General features: G+C 42.6%; 1 protein-coding gene across 1 annotated transcript; it reads right to left on the reverse strand.

Moving 5' to 3' along the window:
* Nucleotides 1-1,940: 1,940 nt before the first annotated feature.
* LOC104027638 (guanylate cyclase soluble subunit beta-2) lies at nucleotides 1,941-21,189 on the reverse strand. Its single transcript, XM_075716877.1, has 16 exons — nucleotides 20,497-21,189; nucleotides 19,711-19,784; nucleotides 18,747-18,841; nucleotides 18,392-18,552; nucleotides 17,909-18,008; nucleotides 16,533-16,753; nucleotides 16,340-16,445; nucleotides 14,566-14,669; nucleotides 12,817-13,033; nucleotides 8,577-8,897; nucleotides 7,681-7,829; nucleotides 5,254-5,400; nucleotides 4,813-4,967; nucleotides 3,076-3,290; nucleotides 2,868-2,990; nucleotides 1,941-2,092 (listed from the first exon to the last, which is right to left on the reverse strand). Exons 1-16 carry the CDS (start codon nucleotides 21,187-21,189, stop codon nucleotides 1,941-1,943), a joined length of 3,033 nt encoding a protein of 1,010 aa, XP_075572992.1.
* Between the last annotated feature and the right edge of the window lie 600 nt (nucleotides 21,190-21,789).

The following is a 21,789-nucleotide window of genomic DNA, read 5'->3' on the forward strand; positions in this document are numbered from 1 at the left end:
TAATCCTTAGATGCATCTTCAACCTACAATAGATCTCGCCCTTGGCAACATAACGACAGTGCCTAGATATCAAAATCCTTATAAATAAATAGATAAACCCTGTCACTCTTAAGACTGTGCTCTCCCAGAACGGTGCTGTGCAGCGGTACCATGGAAAGTGCTAATGTTAAAGGGTGCATCTACATCAGCATTTGAGTCAGAGTCAGGAGTACCCTCCTGAGTGAATTTTCTGGTCAAACCCACTTCCTGTACTTTGTTTCACATTGTAGCGTGGTCTCAAAGCACACGAATGGATCTCTTCTGGATGAAACTAAGTCAGAGGATGTGCTTATAAGGTGGTCCAAAAGCTAACAGGTATTCAATGTGTGGGACCACTCCAGCAAGCCCTCTGAAATACCTATAGTGTGAAAAACAGCACTGATGGCTTCGCTCTGCATGCCCTCCTCTACCAGCCTGTATTACTTGCTAACATAGACAGAGCTGTACAGCACCCAGACAAGGCAGTTACTGTCTCAGAGATTTAAAAAGAAAATCTAACCAGGTGAGATTTCATCTTGTTATACTATAGAGAGGAGGAGATGCCCTTCATCAGTCTTACCTCTCTGTCTGGTGTTTAAAGAGCCTCACACTTGCTGCAGACACAGAGGTGGAATGTGATGCTCCAGACTGTAACAGAGGAGTAACATTATCATCTTCTCCAATGAGTTCTTGCTCAAAGTTCAAATGGGTCTCATCCTTGCATCCTTAGACAATGAATCCACACCCAAAGGTAATAAATCAGCATGCTGGGTGCATCTCCTGTCAAAGTCACTCAGCACAAGCATGTTCCACTTACTCCAAACTCCATTTATAGGAGTGAGAGCACAATCTGTGATGTGCTGAATTGTCCACAACCTTTATATCCATTTTATTTTTGCTCCTACATCTTAAATCCCTGACAGCTGAACTTCAATTTTTCTCTGATCAGGCATAAGCTAAGAGTATATCAGCATGGAAGTAATTCAGCTGAGGAGCCTCTGACACCAGGTAAGTGATGTTGATCTTTAACACTGTTATTTTCAGTGACATTAACAACATTAATTCCAGCACTGACAGGCTCCCTCTGTAGTCCTGAAACTTTATTTTTGTTTAGCTGGGGTGAGAAAATGAGAAATAAACTTGCAACCCGTTTGAAGGTCTCACATAGTTCGTAGGCCTTGAACAGTCCTTCAGTGTTGTGATGAATTTGACGCTACGTAACTCCACTATGTGCGTGTCCTTCTATGATCATCTAAGCACAGCATGGACAGCTGTTCCAAAGGTTGCAGATGTTTTTTTCACTGTTGGGTGCTATAAAGTACACAATATTTTCTCTTCAGGATGGAAAAATACAGGTTGTATTAGATCTATTCTGCACTTCCACAGCATAATGCCTTTACCTGACAGAAGACCTGTTGAGAGATTAATCTGTCATCACAGTTAAAATGTAGATCAAACTCTTCTCACCTTACACGGGGAAGTTGTTGGCTGTGCTGAAGTCAAGATAGATGGTCACTTCAGGGAATGTTTCTTTTATGGCAAGTGCTCATTTGAGTAGGAATATTTCTAGCTGGATGAGTCACCTCTTTCTCAATTGCAGCATGAGATACCAAAAAGTGGTTTTTACATAGGGATATTCAAAGACATGGCAGAGCCTGAAAAAATATGTCTTCAAAGCATCTTGCAGTGGTTTTCTTATCCACTGTGAGTATTATGTGGCACATGTAGACTGATTAAAAAAAAATATCCTCAATTGTTTTCTTTTTGCTGAAAACTGTGATGAAATGTCTTTTTTTTTCCTTAGTGGTTTTTCTTTTTTTTTACAAAATCATGTCGTACTTGATATACAAAATCAGTCCCACAACAGCAAAATGCACTAAATCATAATAAAATTGCTCTGTTTAATGTTAAAAGTAAGAAACTTAGAGTAAAGTGCAAAAATTAGAGCGAACGTTTCTAATCTGTGGCTCTTCAGTAGCAGTTTTGACTCTTCCCTGGTTTAGAGGACAAGGACCATCATCTGCACGCTGGTTGCTATGGAGACTCCCATCACTTTTGGGCTCATAAGTTTTGCCTGAAAGGAAACACTCCTTCAGTGTGAGTTTTTAATGACCATAGAGGTTTCTGTTTGTCAGCACACCATATACTAGATTAACTACCACATCTAAGCAGGTGGGAGGGAAGGGAGTAAAATATTTTCTACTTATCAGTGACAACATATTTAGTCTGTATAAAATCCACAAAACACATAAATAGAATTACAAGGCTTGCTGCATTAGATTAGACTGCTATGGCATCAAATCCGTTATCTCTCTTCCAGTGTCAGCTACTTCAAAGGAGAATGAACTTTGGTTGCAGAACATGGGCATTGCAATAAATCCTTCTGACTTATGCAGGAGACTGGCTTGAGGGCTGCTAGGCTGCATAGTCAGTGAGGTCTCTCTTTCTCAGGCTTGAGTCAACAAGGGCTTCCCCATAACTACAAATAATGACAGCTTTTCTAGGAAAAGATGTGTATACATGAACAATTTGGGTCTGTCCATGTGAAGAGCTGTGTAACATTTATACGTTCTGTTTGCAGTGCCAGAAGGACACTGGGGTTTGACAGCTGTGTCAGCTTCTTTCTCCCTAGTGCACAATTAACACCTGGGATTGCTCTGAAGGTGAATTTGTTTGGCCCTAAACAGTGTGTGGAATGGTTAGTTTCACCAACATGGATATGTTGGCATGAATTTCTGGCTTGAGTAAAACAATGATTATTCAGAAAAAGAATATAACGAAGCTGCAAGATTAAACCTCAGTTACTTGTGAGTTCTGTTGTCTTTGCTAGATAGTAACTAAATAGCTACCTGTTAAGTCTGCAATTTTCGCTTGATTTCTTCTTTTGAGGCTGTTTTGTGCATCTGTGCGGCCATCAATATACTTCATTGCAATGGCTGGGGTCTGGTCCTTCTCTGGCTGAGTCTGAGTAACTGAAAGAACAGAAAAGGATATTTAATTGAGTTGTATTAACATTCATTTGTTCAAGGAGGGAAAGATATGTCGAGTTGACACTACCTGGCTGATGACAACTTGGTATTGTTTCAGTCCTGCCTTCTTGAAAGGACTGAACAGATTCATGGCCAGAATCTAAGTCTTTCACTGGCCTTCCCATAATCTCATTCTCAGTTGCAGTTTTATTTCTAATGAGGAAGTATGTGTGCATTTTCCCTTTGCCTTTTACTTCTATTTCTCCTCTTTCAATCATCTCAAAATTCTTGTATTTTAGGCATCTAAAATATCAGAAGCAAAATGACACATAAAAATTCAAGATTAGCAAAAATGATGCTGATGTTTTAGAAGAGCTATTGTAATCTAAGTAATCAAATCACAACAGTCCAGGAAAACCAGTAGTGATCTGTGAACAACTGAGGGTTTGTTTCAACTGTTTATTTGAGCCTGCTATACTTTTATAGCTTTACACGTACACCCTGATCAAAAATCAGTGGATCACATAGTCAAACACTTCAGTATGGTGGAGGGTTCTTATTGACCAGTAAGTAGAAATTAAGAACTGAGGTAGCTGATATCAGTCAGACAGATCTCCAGTCATTTCATCAGAGAAGGCAATCAGGTTCGTCAAGCATGATATACTCCTGGTAAATCCAGACTGGCTATTCCCAATTGCCTTCTCCATGTGTCCAAAAATGGCTTCCAAAAGGACTTGATTTTCACTGGGACTGACATGAGGCTGACCAGTCTATAGTTTCCGAGCCTGTCCTCCTTGCCATTTTTCAATACAGGTGTAACATCTGGCTTTCTTCAGTTGTTATGCGGCTGATCTTCATGACTTTCCAAAGACGACAGTCAGCAGCACCGTAATGCCATCACCCAGCTCTTTCATTACCTTTAGAGGCATCACATCTGCTCCCATACACTTCTATAGATTGAGAAGTCTCAAAAGATCCCTGATCTCATCCTCTTCCAATACTGGTACTTCACCTACTCCTTGAACCCTCACTCTAGGTGCAGGGACCTTGAATACCTTGTCAGTGAAGACTGAGGCAAGAGAGGCCTTGAGTAACTCAGGGCACTGTCACTAAATCATCTGCCACAGCAGGTCCATGTTTCCATTTATACTTTTCTGCTAACATAGCAGGAGCTCCTCTTGCTGTCTTTGAACCTTCCTTGCCAATTTCAATGCTAGTTGAGCTCTGGCTTTCCTCGTATCATTCCTATGTGCCCAGACAATGTTTTTGTACTCATCCTTTGCAGCTTGTCTTCACTTCCACCTCTTGCATACATATTTTATGCATACATAAAATTCTTGAAAATGTAGTATTTAATTGTGAATGACATGAGTTTTACAAGAGTAAATTACTCACTGCATGACTAGGATAGTGGTTTACGCAGTTAATCCTTGGTAAGTGCAAATAAAACTGTTTTACCACATATTGTTGTGCTCAGTCAGAGCAATTTTAAAGCTTTTGTTATGCAGGATGTCAAATTAAATGTTCTGACCATCTTTCTAGCATCTACATCATTCTATTGGTACTTCCAAATAAGCTATCACAATTATTTTTCCCATATTTTGCTGTCTAGCATTGAGACTCTCAAACCTCTCTCTCCATGTACAAGTGCATTTGAAATAATCAGAACAAATAAAACTCTCTGCAAGCAGTGAATTTTCATCATAAGTAAGCTGCATAAATCAGTGACTAAAGACAGCATCATCTACATTGAAAGCGGCAGCTGTCAAGGCAGTGTTTTTTAGCACAGCTTTTAACAGGCAAAGTTTCCATCATAGTTACTCACTGATAGGCACTGGAGCTTAGATGAATTTTACTTGGGACACCGTGACTCTCCATCCGGGAAGCTATATTCACCGTGTCTCCAAACAAGCAATAACGAGGCATCTTTTCTCCAACAACTCCAGCCAAGACAGGACCTGTATGGATCCCAACTCTAATCTTTACAAAGACATAAAACACCCCCCAAAAATGTCACTTGTTATTTAACATCTTTCTTAATGCTATCCAGCCACCTAAAAGTTCATCCTAACACAACAGTGGACACCAGTAAAATACCAAGTATCCACAGGGAGAGGCTCTTTGTGAAAAACGTACCCATGTGGGCCTTGCCTAAAGTCACGGAGGAGTCGGAAGAAGCTCTTTGATGTCCTACTGCAATACATTAACCAGAAGCCCAACCCAAGAAGCAGACAGACACACATGCATCTTTGCGTTAACAACTTACTTGGATAGGATTTCCAGAAACTGGGTTCTGTACTCCTTTAGCTGCAATTATCATCCCCAAGGCAAAGTTAGCAACTCGCTCAGCATGAGTGGGTACAGGCACAGGGACCCCACCTACTACCATATAGGCATCTCCGATTGTCTCCACCTTTAATTGAGAGGGACAAACACGTGAGCATGCCATATATATCTTGCTCAGGTTAGTGCTTTGCAGTTTGGGGCTCTTCTTACCTGCACCAACTCCCCCTTTCTTCTAAAAGATGTTTCCAATCACTAAAAAGCTCTAGCACATTTGAGTTTCCTTGACATGGGGCTCCTTTCCTTGACTCCACACTAAAAATTTCAATGCATTCTGTCCCTGCTTACTTGTCCCATTTTAGATATCAGTGTGAGAAACCCTAAGGAGTAAGGGATGCTGGGAAAGTGTTGGACTTTTTGCCTTCCTCTTACCCAGGGCAGACCTTATATGCAAAGAGCCATCCCCAGGCACAGACTCCTGAGCCAGGAGGTTATCCGATAGCTGAATGCTATTAATTAGCTCTAATTCACAACTGGTGTTAAAAGTGTATTCCTTTTTTAAAAGAGATTTCTTTTTTTAAGTGTTACAATAAAGCAAGGGAGTCTATTCACTAGTGATTATTATCAAGGGGTTCACATGAAATTAAGAAACCTCTAATTTCCAGGATGTCAGAGAATGCAAAGCATGAACTAAGTAGCTCGGGAGCATCCTTCCTTACAACCAGCTGTTTTCCCACAACATGCTGCAGCCTCAGAGACAAATGCTGAAGCGTTCATCCTCCTTCAGGCATCCAGTCTCCTTGAAGTGCACAATAAGGCACCTGAGAAATACTTTGGTGTTTGTCCCTGTACCAGAGATTTTGCTGGGAATAGAATAGGCCTGTTTGAAACAGAGAATTCTCAAATGTTTAAAATTCACTGTAAAAGACTGTTACACGGTAAGGAAATTTTCTAAACTGCTCTTATGAGACTTCATTGTTACATTTACCATCAGTAAATAAGAGATCAGTTTAAATTAGATTACTTGGATTCCTTAAAAATGAACACCTATAGGAGAGCAGAAACATAATTTCATCTTTGGGTTTGTTTATTAACATAATGACTTAAAACTGTTCAGCACGTTACTCTCGAAAAATGTGTTCCTGTGCATGCCTTCTATCAGATAGCCAACCCCATAGTAATGCCAGTAATTTTCTGTAACAAATTAAAAACAACTGTAAAAAGCTACTAATGCAAATAGATACCCTAATTATTTTTTGGCCATGGTAGGAGATTTAATTTAACAAGATTTATTCGTAACTTCAGATGTTTATAAACTTGGGCCAAGTTTCTTCGATCAATTTCAGTATTTCATTTCTTTCTCAATCCCCTGAAATAGTAATCTCGTCCTCCCTCTCTGTACCCTAGTAACCTCCTTCAATATTAATGGGAGTTATATACAGGCATCAAAAGAAGATTATTATAGTGACAGATAATTTACTCATGATGGATGGTTTAGATAGAATATGATGCTAATTTGTCCTAAAATCTGTGGGCCATATCCTGGATACTTCAATTATTGAATACAATTTCCTTGCCAAGGCAGAAATGCTTCTGATTTCCCAGTACAATTTCTTGTGGGATGAACTGCATGCCTTGCCTGAGCAAGGAATGAATGAGATTTGGATTTCACCCCTTATTATTTCTGCCTTCCTAAATGTTTAATGTGCTGGGGACAGACAAAAACTTAGGACTTGCTCTTCAGGTTGTCAAATCTGGGCAGCTCTGGAGATGTTAATAATGCTATTATTATATGTCAGCCAGGTCTCTAATCCTTCCAGCATGGTTTGGAGACAACACATACATTACAGTCTAGATCTAATCAATGCTCTTTGGGGTCAGCAGGAGATCTATACCATTGCCTAAGATCCCCATGAAGCAAAACAAAGTCTAGGTATTATCTGGGTATTGTTTATAAAGTTATTTCCCACCAAAAGAGACGCTTAATGATATAGTGACCTATTTACAACAGGTTGGAAAAAAAGAACTAGGAAAATTATTCAAATTGGTCCATAAACTAGCATATCCTGTCATGTTGGGTAGGCATTTGAGAGAGGAGAGAGAGAGAGATGTATGAAAGAACAGCCATTCTGGTGTTAGCATTGTGGAAAGAGACTCTAGCCCATGGTAGAAGTTACATTCCTGTCTGAAAATTTTAAGCAGATTTAATCACAGCTCTGCCTGTTTTTTTAGTTTCTCTGTGTGGCCACTACAAATATGTAATATTTTATGATTTATCAAAAGTCATGCTGGGGGGAAGAGGATTTAAGTTCATTAAAAAAAAAAAAAAAACCAACAAAACCCAAACAAACCACCAGCAACAAAATCTTTTTCCAGACTATTTCTACAGCCTTTATCGATCAGTACATACCTTGTACACATCATGCACTGTGGTCAGTCTGTCAAATTGCAGGTACATTGAATTTAACATGAGAACTATCTGAATAGGCTCACATTGGGCACAAATGTTGGTAAAGGTCACAACATCACTGAATAATATGGTGCACTCCTTGAACTCTCCTGTGAGCAGAAAGACCAGTGGTAAGTACTTGTAATGGCTGGACAATCAGGACATCTGCTTGAGATTTGTTCGCAACGATTTCTTTCTTGTCATTCTTTTAGCACATATGACCTATTAGTTGTAATATTCATATATGGGTGCTGATATGAAACAGAGATGTTGATATAGGAGTATATGAAATATAAGAATCATCACACATCTCAAACAATCCAGACATCTGAATACATCCCTTTGTCCACCCATATCCAGGATATACTTAGCTCTTTACCCCTAACTTCATAGATGTGCTTACCAAAGGGAATTTAAGCATATTCTTACTTGCTATCCTTAAGAAAAATGGGAATCATGATGACTCTAGGTTTATAGATAGCATAGAGGAACTAGGAGAATTTTCTAGGAAAGACCAATTTCTTTATTCCTTTCATTTTTGAGCCCTTATTTCCCTGTATAACCATGTTAAAAACAAAACCTCAGTTTACTGTTGAAACACTGAATAGGCAGCTGGTACCACCTTTCCCTTCCTAGGGAACAATTTTGGCAAACAGCTTTCAAAGCTTTGCTTGAAAGAATAGTCTAAGCTTTGTTATCAGTGAGATGAAGGGTCTGTGGTCCTCCTCCCATGAATGTCACCAAGTAGAGAATGTACTCCATGATAGTGGCAATGGGGCTGTGCCAGCACCCCCGTCTCTCTATAATCATCAACTGGTGCACAAATTATGTATCACAAATGGATCCTGTTCATTCACCTGCCTCAACTTGCTTCCCCTCTTTCAGCTGGTTGGCCACGTGCTGAGGAAGCATGGCATAGAGCAGAGCTTCAGTCTTTTTCTTCTCTTCCTCCAGGTGCTTTGACAGTATCCGCAGCTCTTCCTTCTTCCTCTCCAGCTGGTTAGAGAGCTCCATCTCTGCCAGTCGCTGCTGGTTGAGAAGAATCAAATCCCTGGTCACGTCATGAGGTGCAATGTCTGCAATATGCATCTGTCGTTCCTCCAGTTCATGCAAAGTGCGAAGCAAAGGTGAGCAGAGATAAAGCATGCACTGCAGGGACTCCATCCAGATCATTTGGCCTGTTTGAAACAAGCATCAGTAAGAGTTTTCAGCAGCTTGGACTTCCACGTGATGCTCAGTATTACTGATGTTAATTTTAGGGGATGAGTTCTAAGGACAGTGGCTTTTTGTAGGGTCTGGGTCATCACAGGAATTACTCTGTTTCCTGGAATAAGAGGTGGACTTGTTTGGAGGAGTTACACTAGGCAAATAAAAAAATTTCAGGACCCAGAAAGCAGTTACTCACTCATTGCAACTGCTAGGCAGAGCCCAACCATGCTTCAGGACCCTCCTCTTCTTGAGGAACACCAGTGCTCGCAACATCTCTCCTCTCCTCTCCTCTCCTCTCCTCTCCTCTCCTCTCCTCTCCTCTCCTCTCCTCTCCTCTCCTCTCCTCTCCTCTCGAGCTGTTCCTGAAGCCAGTCAGTCAGCATCATGCACAGCGGAACTGAGACTTACAATGATTAAGTGAAACATTTAAAGTTTAACTTCACAGAGAGTAAAATGTGGCCCCAGTAAAGTCAACGGAGCTTTCCTTCTGGAAGCTGCAGCTTTCAGTCACTATGATCTAAACAAGCAGGTACAAAAATGCCTGAAAGGTAGAAGGGATTATTGGTGGGGGATTGAGTTTTTGTTTTCTTTGTTGACTTTGGTTATGGGTTTGATTTTTTAATATTTTATTATTATTATTATTCTTTATTTGCTTCATAAGTATTCTTAGTTTCTGAACAGCAATCCAGGAATTCCTATTTCTTTCTCCCTCACCCCATCGCCAGGGCAACTGGATGAACAGCTTGAAAACTAACAGGACTGTAACATCAGGGATACCATGTGAATTAACCCTGACAGCATAAGAGGAAGTAAAATTGTACCTGTGACTAGTTAAAGTTCCTTGTTTGCTAACACCACTATTTTAGAGGTCTCCCTAAACTCTTAACCTTTTCTGAATCTCAGGAATACCAGATTTGGCACTCATTATGTAAAGGTGAGAGAAGAGAAGGGAAAATTACGTCATATTACATAGTTCAGAGAAGCAAAATTAGGGTCACACACTTAAACCAAATGCCATTACAGTTAATTACACAAAGCAGAGAATCATTCCATAGTCATTCCTCCTAGTAAAAATAAAGCAAAGAAATCATATTTTTTGCTAAAATAATTTTAACTGGTAAACTCTTACTGGGTGGGGTGAAGACAGAAATCAGAATCTAAAAATACAACTACAAAAAATAAAATCACAGCTAACTAATCTATTTTTATCCATATTTGAAACCCAGCCAGTAGCAAATAACTCCCCTCAAAGGCATAAATTAAGAATGAATCATGTATTCACATTTTAGGAATCAAAATGCATGGAGGCACAAGGGAAGCCATTTCTTTCCTTCGGCTGTAGCAATGTTATCAGGACTTTGTCTCTAAGCACTTCCCTCATCCCCTGCCGCTTCTCGCCCCTCGCCAGGCAGACAGGAAGCGCACACTGGCAGGAGTGATGCTTGCGGCATATTATTATTGCAGGAATGCTCAGCCCGCGTTTTCATTATTGTCTGTATGTGCCAAAGATGCAATCCAAGATCTGTGAACTGGCGCTGCCTGTGCTGGGTGGCTGCATTTAAAATGTTGTTCCACGTACAAAGCAGTAATTTCTTTGGCAAAGAAAATTCTTAGCAGTGCAAAGCGATTCTGTGTCAGGTGCATAGGCTGACGTGTAGAGCTATGGGGAGGTGAGACATGGACAGTTACTTTTACACAGCTCAGTGCATCTCCATGCTGATCCCGGTGGCTCCGCAAGCAGAAGCTGGCTCTGAGGACTGGCATTATGTCCCTTCTACAGGTCCCCAGTGAAGCAGAAGGCCATAGCTGAGGGCTGGGGAGATTCACAGGGCAACTGGCACTGAATCCTAACCAAAACCAAGAGTGACGGTACAACCATGTTGCAGAAATCACCCCAGAGTAATGCCTTACATTATACATTTGGTTCTAACCTCTGCAAAGAAAAACACACAGGGCAGCATTATGGGGGAAACTCTCACACCTTTTCTGGGAAATGGGCATGACTGGGCATCTCTTTGAGGTGCCTGTACACAAATGTGCACAGCATGGAGAAAAACCAAGAGGAACTAGAGGTCTGTGTGCAGCTTCAGGGCTACCAATGTCATTGGGATCATAGAGGCTTGGTGGGGTAGTTCACACACCTGGAATACTGCAATGGATGAATGTAGACTCTTTAGAAAGGACAGGCAGGCAAGGAGGGGGAGCTGCCTCTTATGTGAGAGAGCAAAGGAAATGCATGGAGCTCTGCCTAGGGCTGGACGATGAGCCAGCTGAGAGCTTCTACATAAGGATTAGAGGGCAGACCAACATGGGTGACGTTGTGATGGGTGTCTGCTACAGATGCCCTGCTCAGGAAGAAAAAGTAGATGAGACCTTCTTAAGACAAGTGGAGGAAGCCTCATGGCAGACTTCAGCTACTTTGGTATCTGCTGGACAGACAACACAGCAAGGCACAAGCAATTCAGGAGATTTCTGGAGTGCACTGAGGCACTGACACAGGTGAGCTTCCTGACACAAGTGACCAATGAGCTGATGAAGGGGGGTGTCCTGCCAAACCTGATACTTACAAACAGTGAAGAACTATGGATGTGAAAGCTGGGCACAGCCTTGGCTGCAATGACTGTGCAATGGTGGAGTGCAGGAACCTGAGAGGTGTGAACAAGGCAAAAAAGCAAGATCGCAACCCCAGACTTTGGGAGACTGGACTTTGTCCCATTCAGGGACCTGCTTAGAAGAATCCCATGGGATACAGTCTTGGCAAGAAGAAGGGTCCAGAAGAGTTGGTTGATTTCCAAGGATCTCCTCTTCCAAGTTCAGGAATGGTCTATCCCCATGTGCAGAAAGTCAAGCAAACATGGCAGGGGGCTGCATGGATGAACAAGGAGCTCCTGACTAAACTCAAACATAAGAAAGAAAGAATACAAGAGGTGAAAGCTGGGTCAGGTCCCCCCAGAGGGAGAGACAGGGTTGAAAAAGCCAAAACCCACCTGGAGTTGCATCTATTGAGGAACAAGAAGGGCTTCTACAGGTATATGGGCAGCAAAAGGAAGACTAGTGAAAATGCGGACCTGGTGCTGAATGGGCCAAGGGATCTGCCGAGAAAGGATATGGAGAAGTCCAAGGTACTCATTGTCTTCTTTGCTTCAGTCTTTGCTGGTAAGAATTGCCCTTTAGGAATCTCAGTGCCCTGAGACCAGTGGGAAAGTCTGGAGTGATGAAGACCTACCATTGGCACAGGAGGTTCAGGTTAGTAAACATTTAAACAAATTGCATAAACAGGAGTCCACGAGACCTTATGTGATGCATCCAGGAGTGCTGAGGGAGCTGGTCAGCATCATTGCGAGGCCACTCTCAATTAGTTTTGAAAAGTCATGGTGACTGGGGGATGTTCCTGAGGACCGGAAGGAAGTAAATGTCACACCTATTTTCAAGAAGTAAAGGATGGAGGACCTGGGAAGGCTTGGAGCATCTGTCATATAAGGAGAAGCTAAGAGAGCTGGGGTTGTTCAGCGCAGAGAAGACAAGCCTTAGGGGGAGCTTATCGATGTGTGTAAATACCTGATAGGAAGGAGTAAAAAATACTTTTCTCGGTGGTATCCAGTGAAAGGACAAGAGATAATGGGCACTAATTGAAATGCAGGAATTCCATTTAAACATAAGAAAAAACCTTTTTACTGTAAGGGTGGTTAAACATTGGAATGGGTTGCCCAGGAAGGTTGTGGAGTCTCCACCCTTGACCATATTCAAAACCCAACTAGACATGGTCCCAAGTAACCTGCTCTAGTTGACCCTGCTTTGAGGGGGGTGGACTAGACAATCTCCTGGTTCAACTCTAGCATAATTCCTGATTTAATATGAACACCTATGCTATTGAAAACAGTGAAGTACCTCTCAGCTCTAGCATTGGCCGTTGTTTCCATGACTCTGGCATCATCTCTCTTCTAGTCTGGAAAACAAATTGGCTGTTGATGAATTTCTGAATGCTTGAGATGGTGAAGGGTACTTCTGGGTGAACGATACTGAAATAGTCATCCAAGCAGATGCCCATGGTCTGAAGGCCAGGTACAATCTTTTGAATGCTCACCCCAGCTTGCTTCACTCTGAGCTTAAAAAGAAAATACGGACAACGTGTTATAATTCATATCCTCTTTGGATTCAGGCCAAGATACAGCTGATCACTGTTTATATATGTACACACACTTAGCCTTGCTATACTACGTGGCTTATTTCTGAGCAAAGTTTCTATCTTATTAGCATATTATCGCAAAGGTCTGAATAAGTGTCCTTCATAGCAAGACAAAGCCCCCAGAAAGGAATGCTATTATCCAAATGCTCTTCCCTATCAATTGTTAAAAAGAAAACAAAGCAAAACTATCTGCTATTATCCTTGCTTGCATTTGTGTAGGCCTAACAAATAGCCTTACAGGTAGCTGCAAGAGAAAATTAGAGATGCCAGTGTGTCCTGCATTCCAAAAGGAAGATAGCTGTGGCACAAAATGTCTTGGCAAATATTAATTTTCTAATGGATGCCATGGGTTACCTTCTCTTAACCACTGCTGTGTAAAGGTTTAGTCATTCTCTTTTAGCCTAATGACCATATATGAGCTCTTAACTCCTGCAGAAATGTCCACCATGCCTTCATTGCTTGTCATCAGTTATTGAACCTCTGACCTAGCTACCAATAATGGGTGCAGGATGTGCCCTTTTTCCACACTAGTAATTTTATCAAATTACACTGACTGGATGTCTTGAAAGGTTTAAAACTCTGAACTTTGGCTAATGTGGACAGTGTCACGAAGCACACTATATGCTCTCGAATGTCTATCAGTGTGATGCCAAAACACGTTCCCTGAGTGGCTGTATTCAGCTTTCTTCTGCTGTCCAATACTCAGCTTCTCCTTTCTTTGCTCCTGTCTTAAGCTAAAATTCTCTGCATGGAATTGGGAACAAGAGGAACTGTAGGTTGGTGGGAACCCAGGCTAGTTGGAAAACAGCCACAGAGCAGTCCCGGAGAAGGGAAAAGCAGAGTATTGCTGCAGAGTATGTGTGCACAGGAGAGGAGGCTCAATCCTCCCCTGGAAGATAAAAGGATTTTTTGGTTCAGTTCCTACTAGAAAGGGTTACCTTGCTGCCCAATTTAGTAGGTAGCTGGGTTTTCTCAGCAGAAGCATGTAGGAGAAGACTTGGGAAGCATTTAGAGCCTCAGTTGCCAGCAAAGCCTTTGGCTAGGTTGGTAGCTGGGAGGAGTGGGTGACTAGCTATCAGTTTAAAGGATGGGTCATGTCCCTGGCACATCCAACCACAGGAAGGTGGCCAGAAACCTCAGAAAATTCTGTTCGTGTTTGGTAATGGATAGACTGCTGCAATAAACCTTGTTGGCATATCTGCAGCTGTTTCAGACATGGTAATCTCCATAAATTCAAAGGAGATTCCTATCTGAAATGATCCAGATCCAGATCCAGTTGTTGTGAGTGCCTTTTATTGCATGCTTCTGTACAGAGCACTTCTGTAAATGCTACAAATGAGTGTGCAATGTATACAAAGCACACACAGCAGTGAACTGTAGGACAGTCAAAATAGAAGAAAATTACTATATGATTTATGCATGTAAATGCCCTTACCACATGCTTGTCCTACCTCTTTGTCAAAAACCATATGAAAAGGAAGTCCATTGCAAAATGTTTTTGTGTCAATCCAGAGGCTCTTGGGATAAACAGGATCAAATCCTCTCAGGAGCTTACCTGTGGCAAAATAAATGTGTAGTTTTTAATTGGGTTGCACCTCATAAAAGCAGTCAGTATGACTTTTCAGCGCTCAGTGAGACAGAACCCTATATCATAATGAGTGAAGACAAAGTAAACAGTGTGTGGGTCCAGAAATGTGCATACATCTGTGCTAAATGCTCCACATTTAATACACAGCTGATTAGCAACTAATCTGAGTTGGCTGAGAGTTTAAAACTTAACCACACTAAAAGCACAGAGCATTAGATGCATGAAATTATGTGGAAATAATAAGAATAGATGAACAACTGTAGATGTTGCTGCTCTGTGAATCCGCATATGTCATAGCAATATAACACAGCTATATCCCACAAAAATGTACACAGAAGTGGATTTACTATACTTTCCCAGCTACTAAGGAATACTTATGCAGAAAAACCCAGCATGATCTGGGTTTCAGTCTCCTGTACAAAGAACTCTAGTCCATAGCACAGAGACCAAATTACTATTTGGTTTCTATATTTGATTTATTCTGAGCTTTTTTTCAAAATGGTCACAAATCTACAGAGCAGGTTGTGCTTGCCAGCGAACGGGTATTTTTGTAAAATGAATAAAATGGGTAAAATAGTCAAAAGTGCTCATCTGACTGAAGCACCCAAAGCCTTTGGTCTTCACAGCATAAACTTGGATTCTCCAGTAGCCCACAATAATCAAAGGGATGATTATTTCAAGTGATCTCCTTCCACCAGAAGGTGGCTATGACAGTTACTCCAGTAAATTCTGCTTGATAAAAAATGCTCGAGTCACTTAGGAGACTGGTGAAAAAGATTACAAATTTAGGACCCAACTTTTAGACTTCTTTCTGCTTCAGGGGAAGTCAATGTGGGTTTTTCATCTTTCAAAGTCTGGCTCTTGATAACTCTTGCATTTATTGTTAAAGGATTTTATTTTTTTATGTAATAATGCTACTGTAAAATTTTATTTTGACTATATATTAATTTCGTACTCAATATATCTGCTCTTGTAATGCATGTGTCATTGCACCAGATGATATCAGATTCAATTTTCCACTCCTCCCAGAATCCAGACAGCTCAGCAATACTGAGCTGGATTCTCCTCCTTGAGGAATCAAAAGTTCCTAACTGCAAAAATACTTCCATTTTATAAACATATATAATCAGACATTATAAACATATAATATATAAAGATATAAACAGAGATTGCTACGTTAGCAGTAGATTTTTGGTAGTGGAGGGGGTAATTTGGCTTTCAGAATTTACTACAGTTGATAACTTGGTAGCTGCTACTCCTTTCCAAAGTTAAAAAACACTCTTTTAAATTCATCATCTTAGACCAAGTGACATGAGAAGGAAGTATCAAATGTACCACACAATGACATTTTATAGAAGAATACTTTTCAGAAGAAAACCCTGTTTAAGAGACAAAAGTGACAGGTCATATTCCATTTAAGTATCTGTCATTACTAAGCATGCTTATTATCTGTAATTTTTGTTTGACTACCAATGTCTAAACGAAAAAACCTTATCCAGAAACATTTTGAAAAGACGCAGAGGAAATATGAATGGTAACTTCAAAATGGATAGGTGGGTGGAGATACAGAGGCTTACTGACTTGCTTATTGAAGAGACTCAGAAATGATGACAAGCTCCCTCTGAATGATCTCTCACCTTTTCCTAATGTGATTATTCCTCTTATTGTTTTCCAGTGACTTTTCTTGACAGGACAAACAGAGCTTCCTCTGCCTCTAATTGTATTCTTGGCTTTTTCAAGGTCCTGTTGAAATAAGTCCAAAGGGAAATTCAAGGATGTTTCTATTTTAATCATCTTTTAATAATATAGTAATAATGAATATTAAAATACCTCTTTATTCAGTTGGTTCTCAATTTGTTTTTCAGAGTCAGCAAGATGTTGAGGTGAGGAAGAAAATTTCTTTCTTTCCTTGTATGAAAATACAGGGTTTTGAGTGACAAGAAAAACAATATGTTCTTTTTTACCAGTTCTTTCTTCTTCCTCTGTTTGATTGACTATTTCCATTGAAATTTCAATGTTAAAAAAATCCAGGGCTGCTGCACCAATGATTCCTGAAGGGGAAACAAAAGACTAAGTATTGCCAAAACCAAGCCCTTTCCATCTTCCCTTTTAGAGGGCCCACAGTGGAATTTCACTGTTTCAGAAATTACTTTTCTGAAGGACTCTGGAAGAAGAAATCAACCTGCTGTTACCTATGTTGTTTCTACCACCGTTGCCATGATAAGAATATGGGCATAGGAGATAAGCTTTAAAGTTACTGTTTCTTTTGTCTGGTCTGATGACAAATGCTTATTTTCACTGGAAAAAGCTCAGTAGAATATCTGGAGAATGTGTCCAAATAGTCATACACAGCAATAATATGAATTCCCATTAACCCAAAAAATGCATGGGGTCTAAAGAGATTCTGCTGTAACAATCTATTTCAGTCATTGCAGGATATTTTCTTTTGAAAGGAAGGAAATATCTTTCATGAAGATGCACAATCGGTCCTCTCATTTCTGCTTAGCTATTAGGCAAAATACTGGACAAGGATGTGAAAAGCTCTGTCTGAAATTCCATATAGTTCAATAGGAATATGAAATGAGTTTTGACAAAGGGGAAGTTTTGATAAATTTCTAAATTCAGCAGCATCTATGAAAGAAAGGAATACAATAATCTCTTACAGACTTACAGCTGTTTAACCCTTGCACAAGTACAACTGTGTAGATTCCTATAAATGCCGTAAAAAGATTCAATTTTGAGCAGGGTTCAATAGTAGTTTTACAGATTGTATGTACTGCAGGAGTATTTATTACAGGATGGATGGGTGTCTTCAAATCAGCTATAATTTGTACTTCACTGTAATTTAAGGAGCATGACTTACGGAGAACTAATCAACAGGTAGACACAATACACACCATGAACTTTAATTTCCCTTCCAGGAAAGGAATTCTATAGGAATTCTATAGGAGGAACAGACACTTATGGCCTGGATTGTCACACTGTAAATCTTGATGAAGCTACTGGGAGCTAGGAGTGATCAGGCAGTCAGGGAAATACCGATGTCAGATGTCTGGTGACTAAACTCTCCAGGCTTCAATTCTATGGCCAGTCCTCATCTGAAAAAAGATTCTGAAACTGGAGCAAAGTACATCTGCAAATATATGATTAGCATGTATATATATTGCATTACCAACTGATCTGTACTCTGCATTCTATCTGATTACCTGGGACAATATGGCACAGACCTCTTCTATCCGAATAGTAATGTAAATGCATTGACCCATCTTCATTCTTTTCTACTCTAAAAGATGGGGCATTCATCTCCTGAGGAAAAACAAACAAAACCAAAACTTCAATATCTTTTGCTGGTGAATTCCACTTGTACAAAAGCATCCCGTGTCTTAATAAAACAAGCAGTAATCTGAATAAGCTGAAATATAGAAAATTAAATAAGCTCATTTGTGAAGGAAAATCTACTATGCATTAGAGCCAACGTACTAAATAATATCTAATGTTGAGGAATACTCAGAAAAAACAACTATAAAAAATTACCCTAACATTTTGGAGTAATCCATTTCAGAACATGGGAGAGCCTCTTACAGCATCCTTTGCCATTATTCATTCACACCTATGAGATGCTGTTTCTTCTGTTGCAAACTCTGGCAGATTCCACTCATACCTGCTCAGTAATTACTACTTGAACTTGCCTGGTAAGAAAGGGACAGGTAGCTGTGCAATGCATCCAGGTTCTCTATGAACTCGTAGAGATTTCCACCCAGTGTCCTCAGCATGTGGTCATAGCCTGAGTGTTTACAGAATTCGAAGAAATACTCTCCAAACTCTCTCAGAACCATGTCAGCAGGAACACCTAGCAAAATAAAGATACCCTGATGAATAAGAAAGGCTTGGAAATTCTTGAAATGCTGTCAGGAGGACTAAGAGTGAATGTGGAAAATTTGCAGCAGAGAAAGGGCATTCCAAACTGTGCAGGAGACTAAAACCTGAGCTGCAGTCTCAGGCTTGACCGAGGATGGTTCATTTTTGAGGCAGGGTGACACATACCTAGTATTTTGCAGGCTTTGTCGACAAGCTGCATTGTGATCTCATCTTTGTAAACCTCAAAAGTCAAGAAAGAATCCTGGACTCCAGCCTGCAGTCTGCAACAGAGAAGACAATATTCTTGCCTCAGCAGCACTGTAAATACAACATGCTTGGGTGACCCAACTGCCATACATTTAGCACCGTCTGCTGTCAACCCACTCCTTAACCTCCTTCAAGCGTTATATGGGCCACACACCACTTCCCCTAATGGTTGAAGAGTGTTGTTTTAACATGGCTGAATGGTGGTGTCCGCCTCTCCATTTCTGCTATTTCACATTATGGTACTATGGTAAACTCTTTCAAGGATTAGGGCATCATACTGGGGGGCAGGGGAGTGGGGGCTAGAGCAAGTGGAGTCTGGGTTTGTCTTCTGGTCTACTGGCTTGTCATTCCACGTGGCCACTGTATCAAGCTCTTGGGTCTCCACAGACTTGACCAAAAACTTGCTGAATTTTTATCCTGGCTTCAATGGCTACTATATGTATGTATAAAAGTACCATTTTTATATCTTCCTCTCTTGGAAAATGCCACAAAGCTCATAAAGTAAAGGAAAAACAGGGATGATGTATTTAGCTGCTTTTCTGAAGGTACTGCAATTAAACTGACTTTATATCAAGGATGACATCTTTTCAGTGTAATTACTTTTCGATATTGTCACAGTGAGCCAGTGAGTCTATTGCACAGTTGTCTGTAAGACTAAATGTCATCCTTAATTATCTGATATAACAAATTAATTGGGACAAATTAGTGTCAGAGTATGAAGTGTTACAAGGTAAGAAACTCTTGCTTTTGCCCTGCTAGTTACTTGTAAGAATTACTTGAGATACTCGTCAGCTGCCATCTACCAGTGAGAAATTATAATCCTCTGCTGCTAAATTCCTGAGCATTTTCTTTCAAAAGACTGCATTTATTGGGAACACATTACCTTAATTTTTCCCATGTTTCTTCACCGTACTTTTCGACCACCAAAGACTTCAGGCATGTATTTATAAATCCATACTGCAAAAGCAAATATATGAATATGGAAAAGACATACGGCTTTTCAAAAGGCAGCCCAAATGCCACCTTTTTGTATTTAAGATTCCACCGCTAATTTTACATCGCAAAAGAGAAAACGCTAATGTTTGACAGCCATTACGTCCTTCAGTAAACAGCACAGCCTTTATCTCAGCATTTCACAGGCGTTCAGCAGAACAGAGCCAACACATCCCGTCCTGTTTTGCGGAGAAGGACCCAGAGGCACCAGGCCGGGACCTGTGGCTTCGCCGTGACTGTCGCCGTTTGCCTTAAGCACTGGCAAACCGCACGCTGGGGATGGGCGGAATAGATGTTGAAAGCATCACCGTAAGTAGCGCTAGCACAGCAGCGACAGCCTAAGGACGGTGTGGTCCAAGCCCCCCAAAGCGACGCGGGCGGGGGAGCCTGCCGCGGCAGGCAGGCGGCTCTCAGCCGGCCGGGGGCTCGGGCCAGGAGCGAACGGCCGCAGCTGGCTGTCTGTCCGCGGCGGGAGCTGTCTGTCCCCGGCGGGAGCTGTCTGTCCCCGGCGGGAGCTGTCCCGACGCGCCCCGCTGCCTGCCCGCAGGCACCGCCCGGGGCTGCAGGAGGGGCCGAATCGCCCGCCTCACCCTGCGGGGCCCCGCTGCCCGCCCTCGGGGAGCCCCCCGCGCCCGCCCCCCGCCCCGCGGGCCGCTCACCATCCTGCCGCCGCCGCCGCCGCCGCCGCCGCCCCCGCCGCCGCGCCCGCCCCGCTGCCTGCCCGGGGGGCGGCGGCGCGGCCAGGCCCGGCCCCGCCGCTCTCGCCGCGGCTGCCGGCGCGGTCAGGCCGGTGGCCGCAGGCAGAGACCCGCTGCCGGAGCGCACGGAGCTGCCCAGAAAGCCGCGGTTCGAGGCTTCCTTCGCCTGCCCGCCTGGCCTGTCGGGTTTTCGGCAGAAAACGCGCGTTCTCTGCAGTTGCCGGTGTTGCAGGAATCCCGAGCGATGCCGAAGAGCATCTCTGTGAAACGGCGTCGCTGACGCGATTGCAGGTCACGGCGGCTTCCCGAGCCCGGTTCCCCGCCGCCGGAGCCTGCGGCGCAGCCAGGCGGGACGCGGTGCGGTTGGACCCGGCCGGACGCGGCACGGTGCAGCCTGGCTCACCGGGTCCCGACCTCCCGAGGCCTCGCTGGGGCGAGCAGCCAGGAGGGTGGCGAGAGGAGGGCGTCTGTTCCCAAGGCTTTCTTAAAACTGCTCTTAGCAGAGCGGGAAGCGTAACGGTGGAGTCAATAGCCACGCTTGCCCAAGGATAGGAGGTTTGTAGGGAGGAGCAGCATCTTCCCTTCGGCTGGGGGATGCTGCTGAGCTGTGGATCGCTGCCGTAGGCCTGACAAGAAGCAGGAGATGAAGCCACTTGCGCACGACTGCCCATCGTCCAGGCGGTGCCTGCGGCCGCCCAGCCTGTCTGAGAGGAAAGCACAGCAGTGGTGATGTTAGCAGGAATACAGTGATCGGGTTTGGATGCAACGAATTCATGAGCTTTAGTGCCTGGCAGAGTTATCTTACTTCCTAGTTTTATTTTTGGAAGAATTATTTGTAGGTCACTTTTGAGAGTGAATCCTGAAAGGACACGATGGAGAACTCTTTGGGGAAAAAGCACTCTCCCCCCAATAAAGATGAGTTTCTATTCTCTGTCAGCTGCACACACAGCCCTGTGGGTGGTGAAAGCCCTGTTTCACCTGAGTTGTTCTGCTGTTTGGTGCAGGGGCGTGGGACACTACAGGGGCCCGTGTACTGAGCCAGCGCTCTGTGCCGGCCTGGCAGGCAGGGTTTTGCTCGTGCTGTGGCGATTCCGAGCTGTTGTGCGTGTTGCTCTGTCTCCGATCTCTCAGTCCCCTTCACAGGTGCCATAGATGTTTAGCAGGCACATCCAAATCTGGTGGCAGCCCTACACGGGGCATGGATGCTGCCTTCTTAACGACCACAGCCCTCCCGCCAGCCCCATCGCCTCCCCTGTACGCCCCTCACCCCT

This window comes from Pelecanus crispus, chromosome 9 (genome assembly GCF_030463565.1).
Source record: "Pelecanus crispus isolate bPelCri1 chromosome 9, bPelCri1.pri, whole genome shotgun sequence".
Taxonomy (NCBI): domain Eukaryota; kingdom Metazoa; phylum Chordata; class Aves; order Pelecaniformes; family Pelecanidae; genus Pelecanus; species Pelecanus crispus.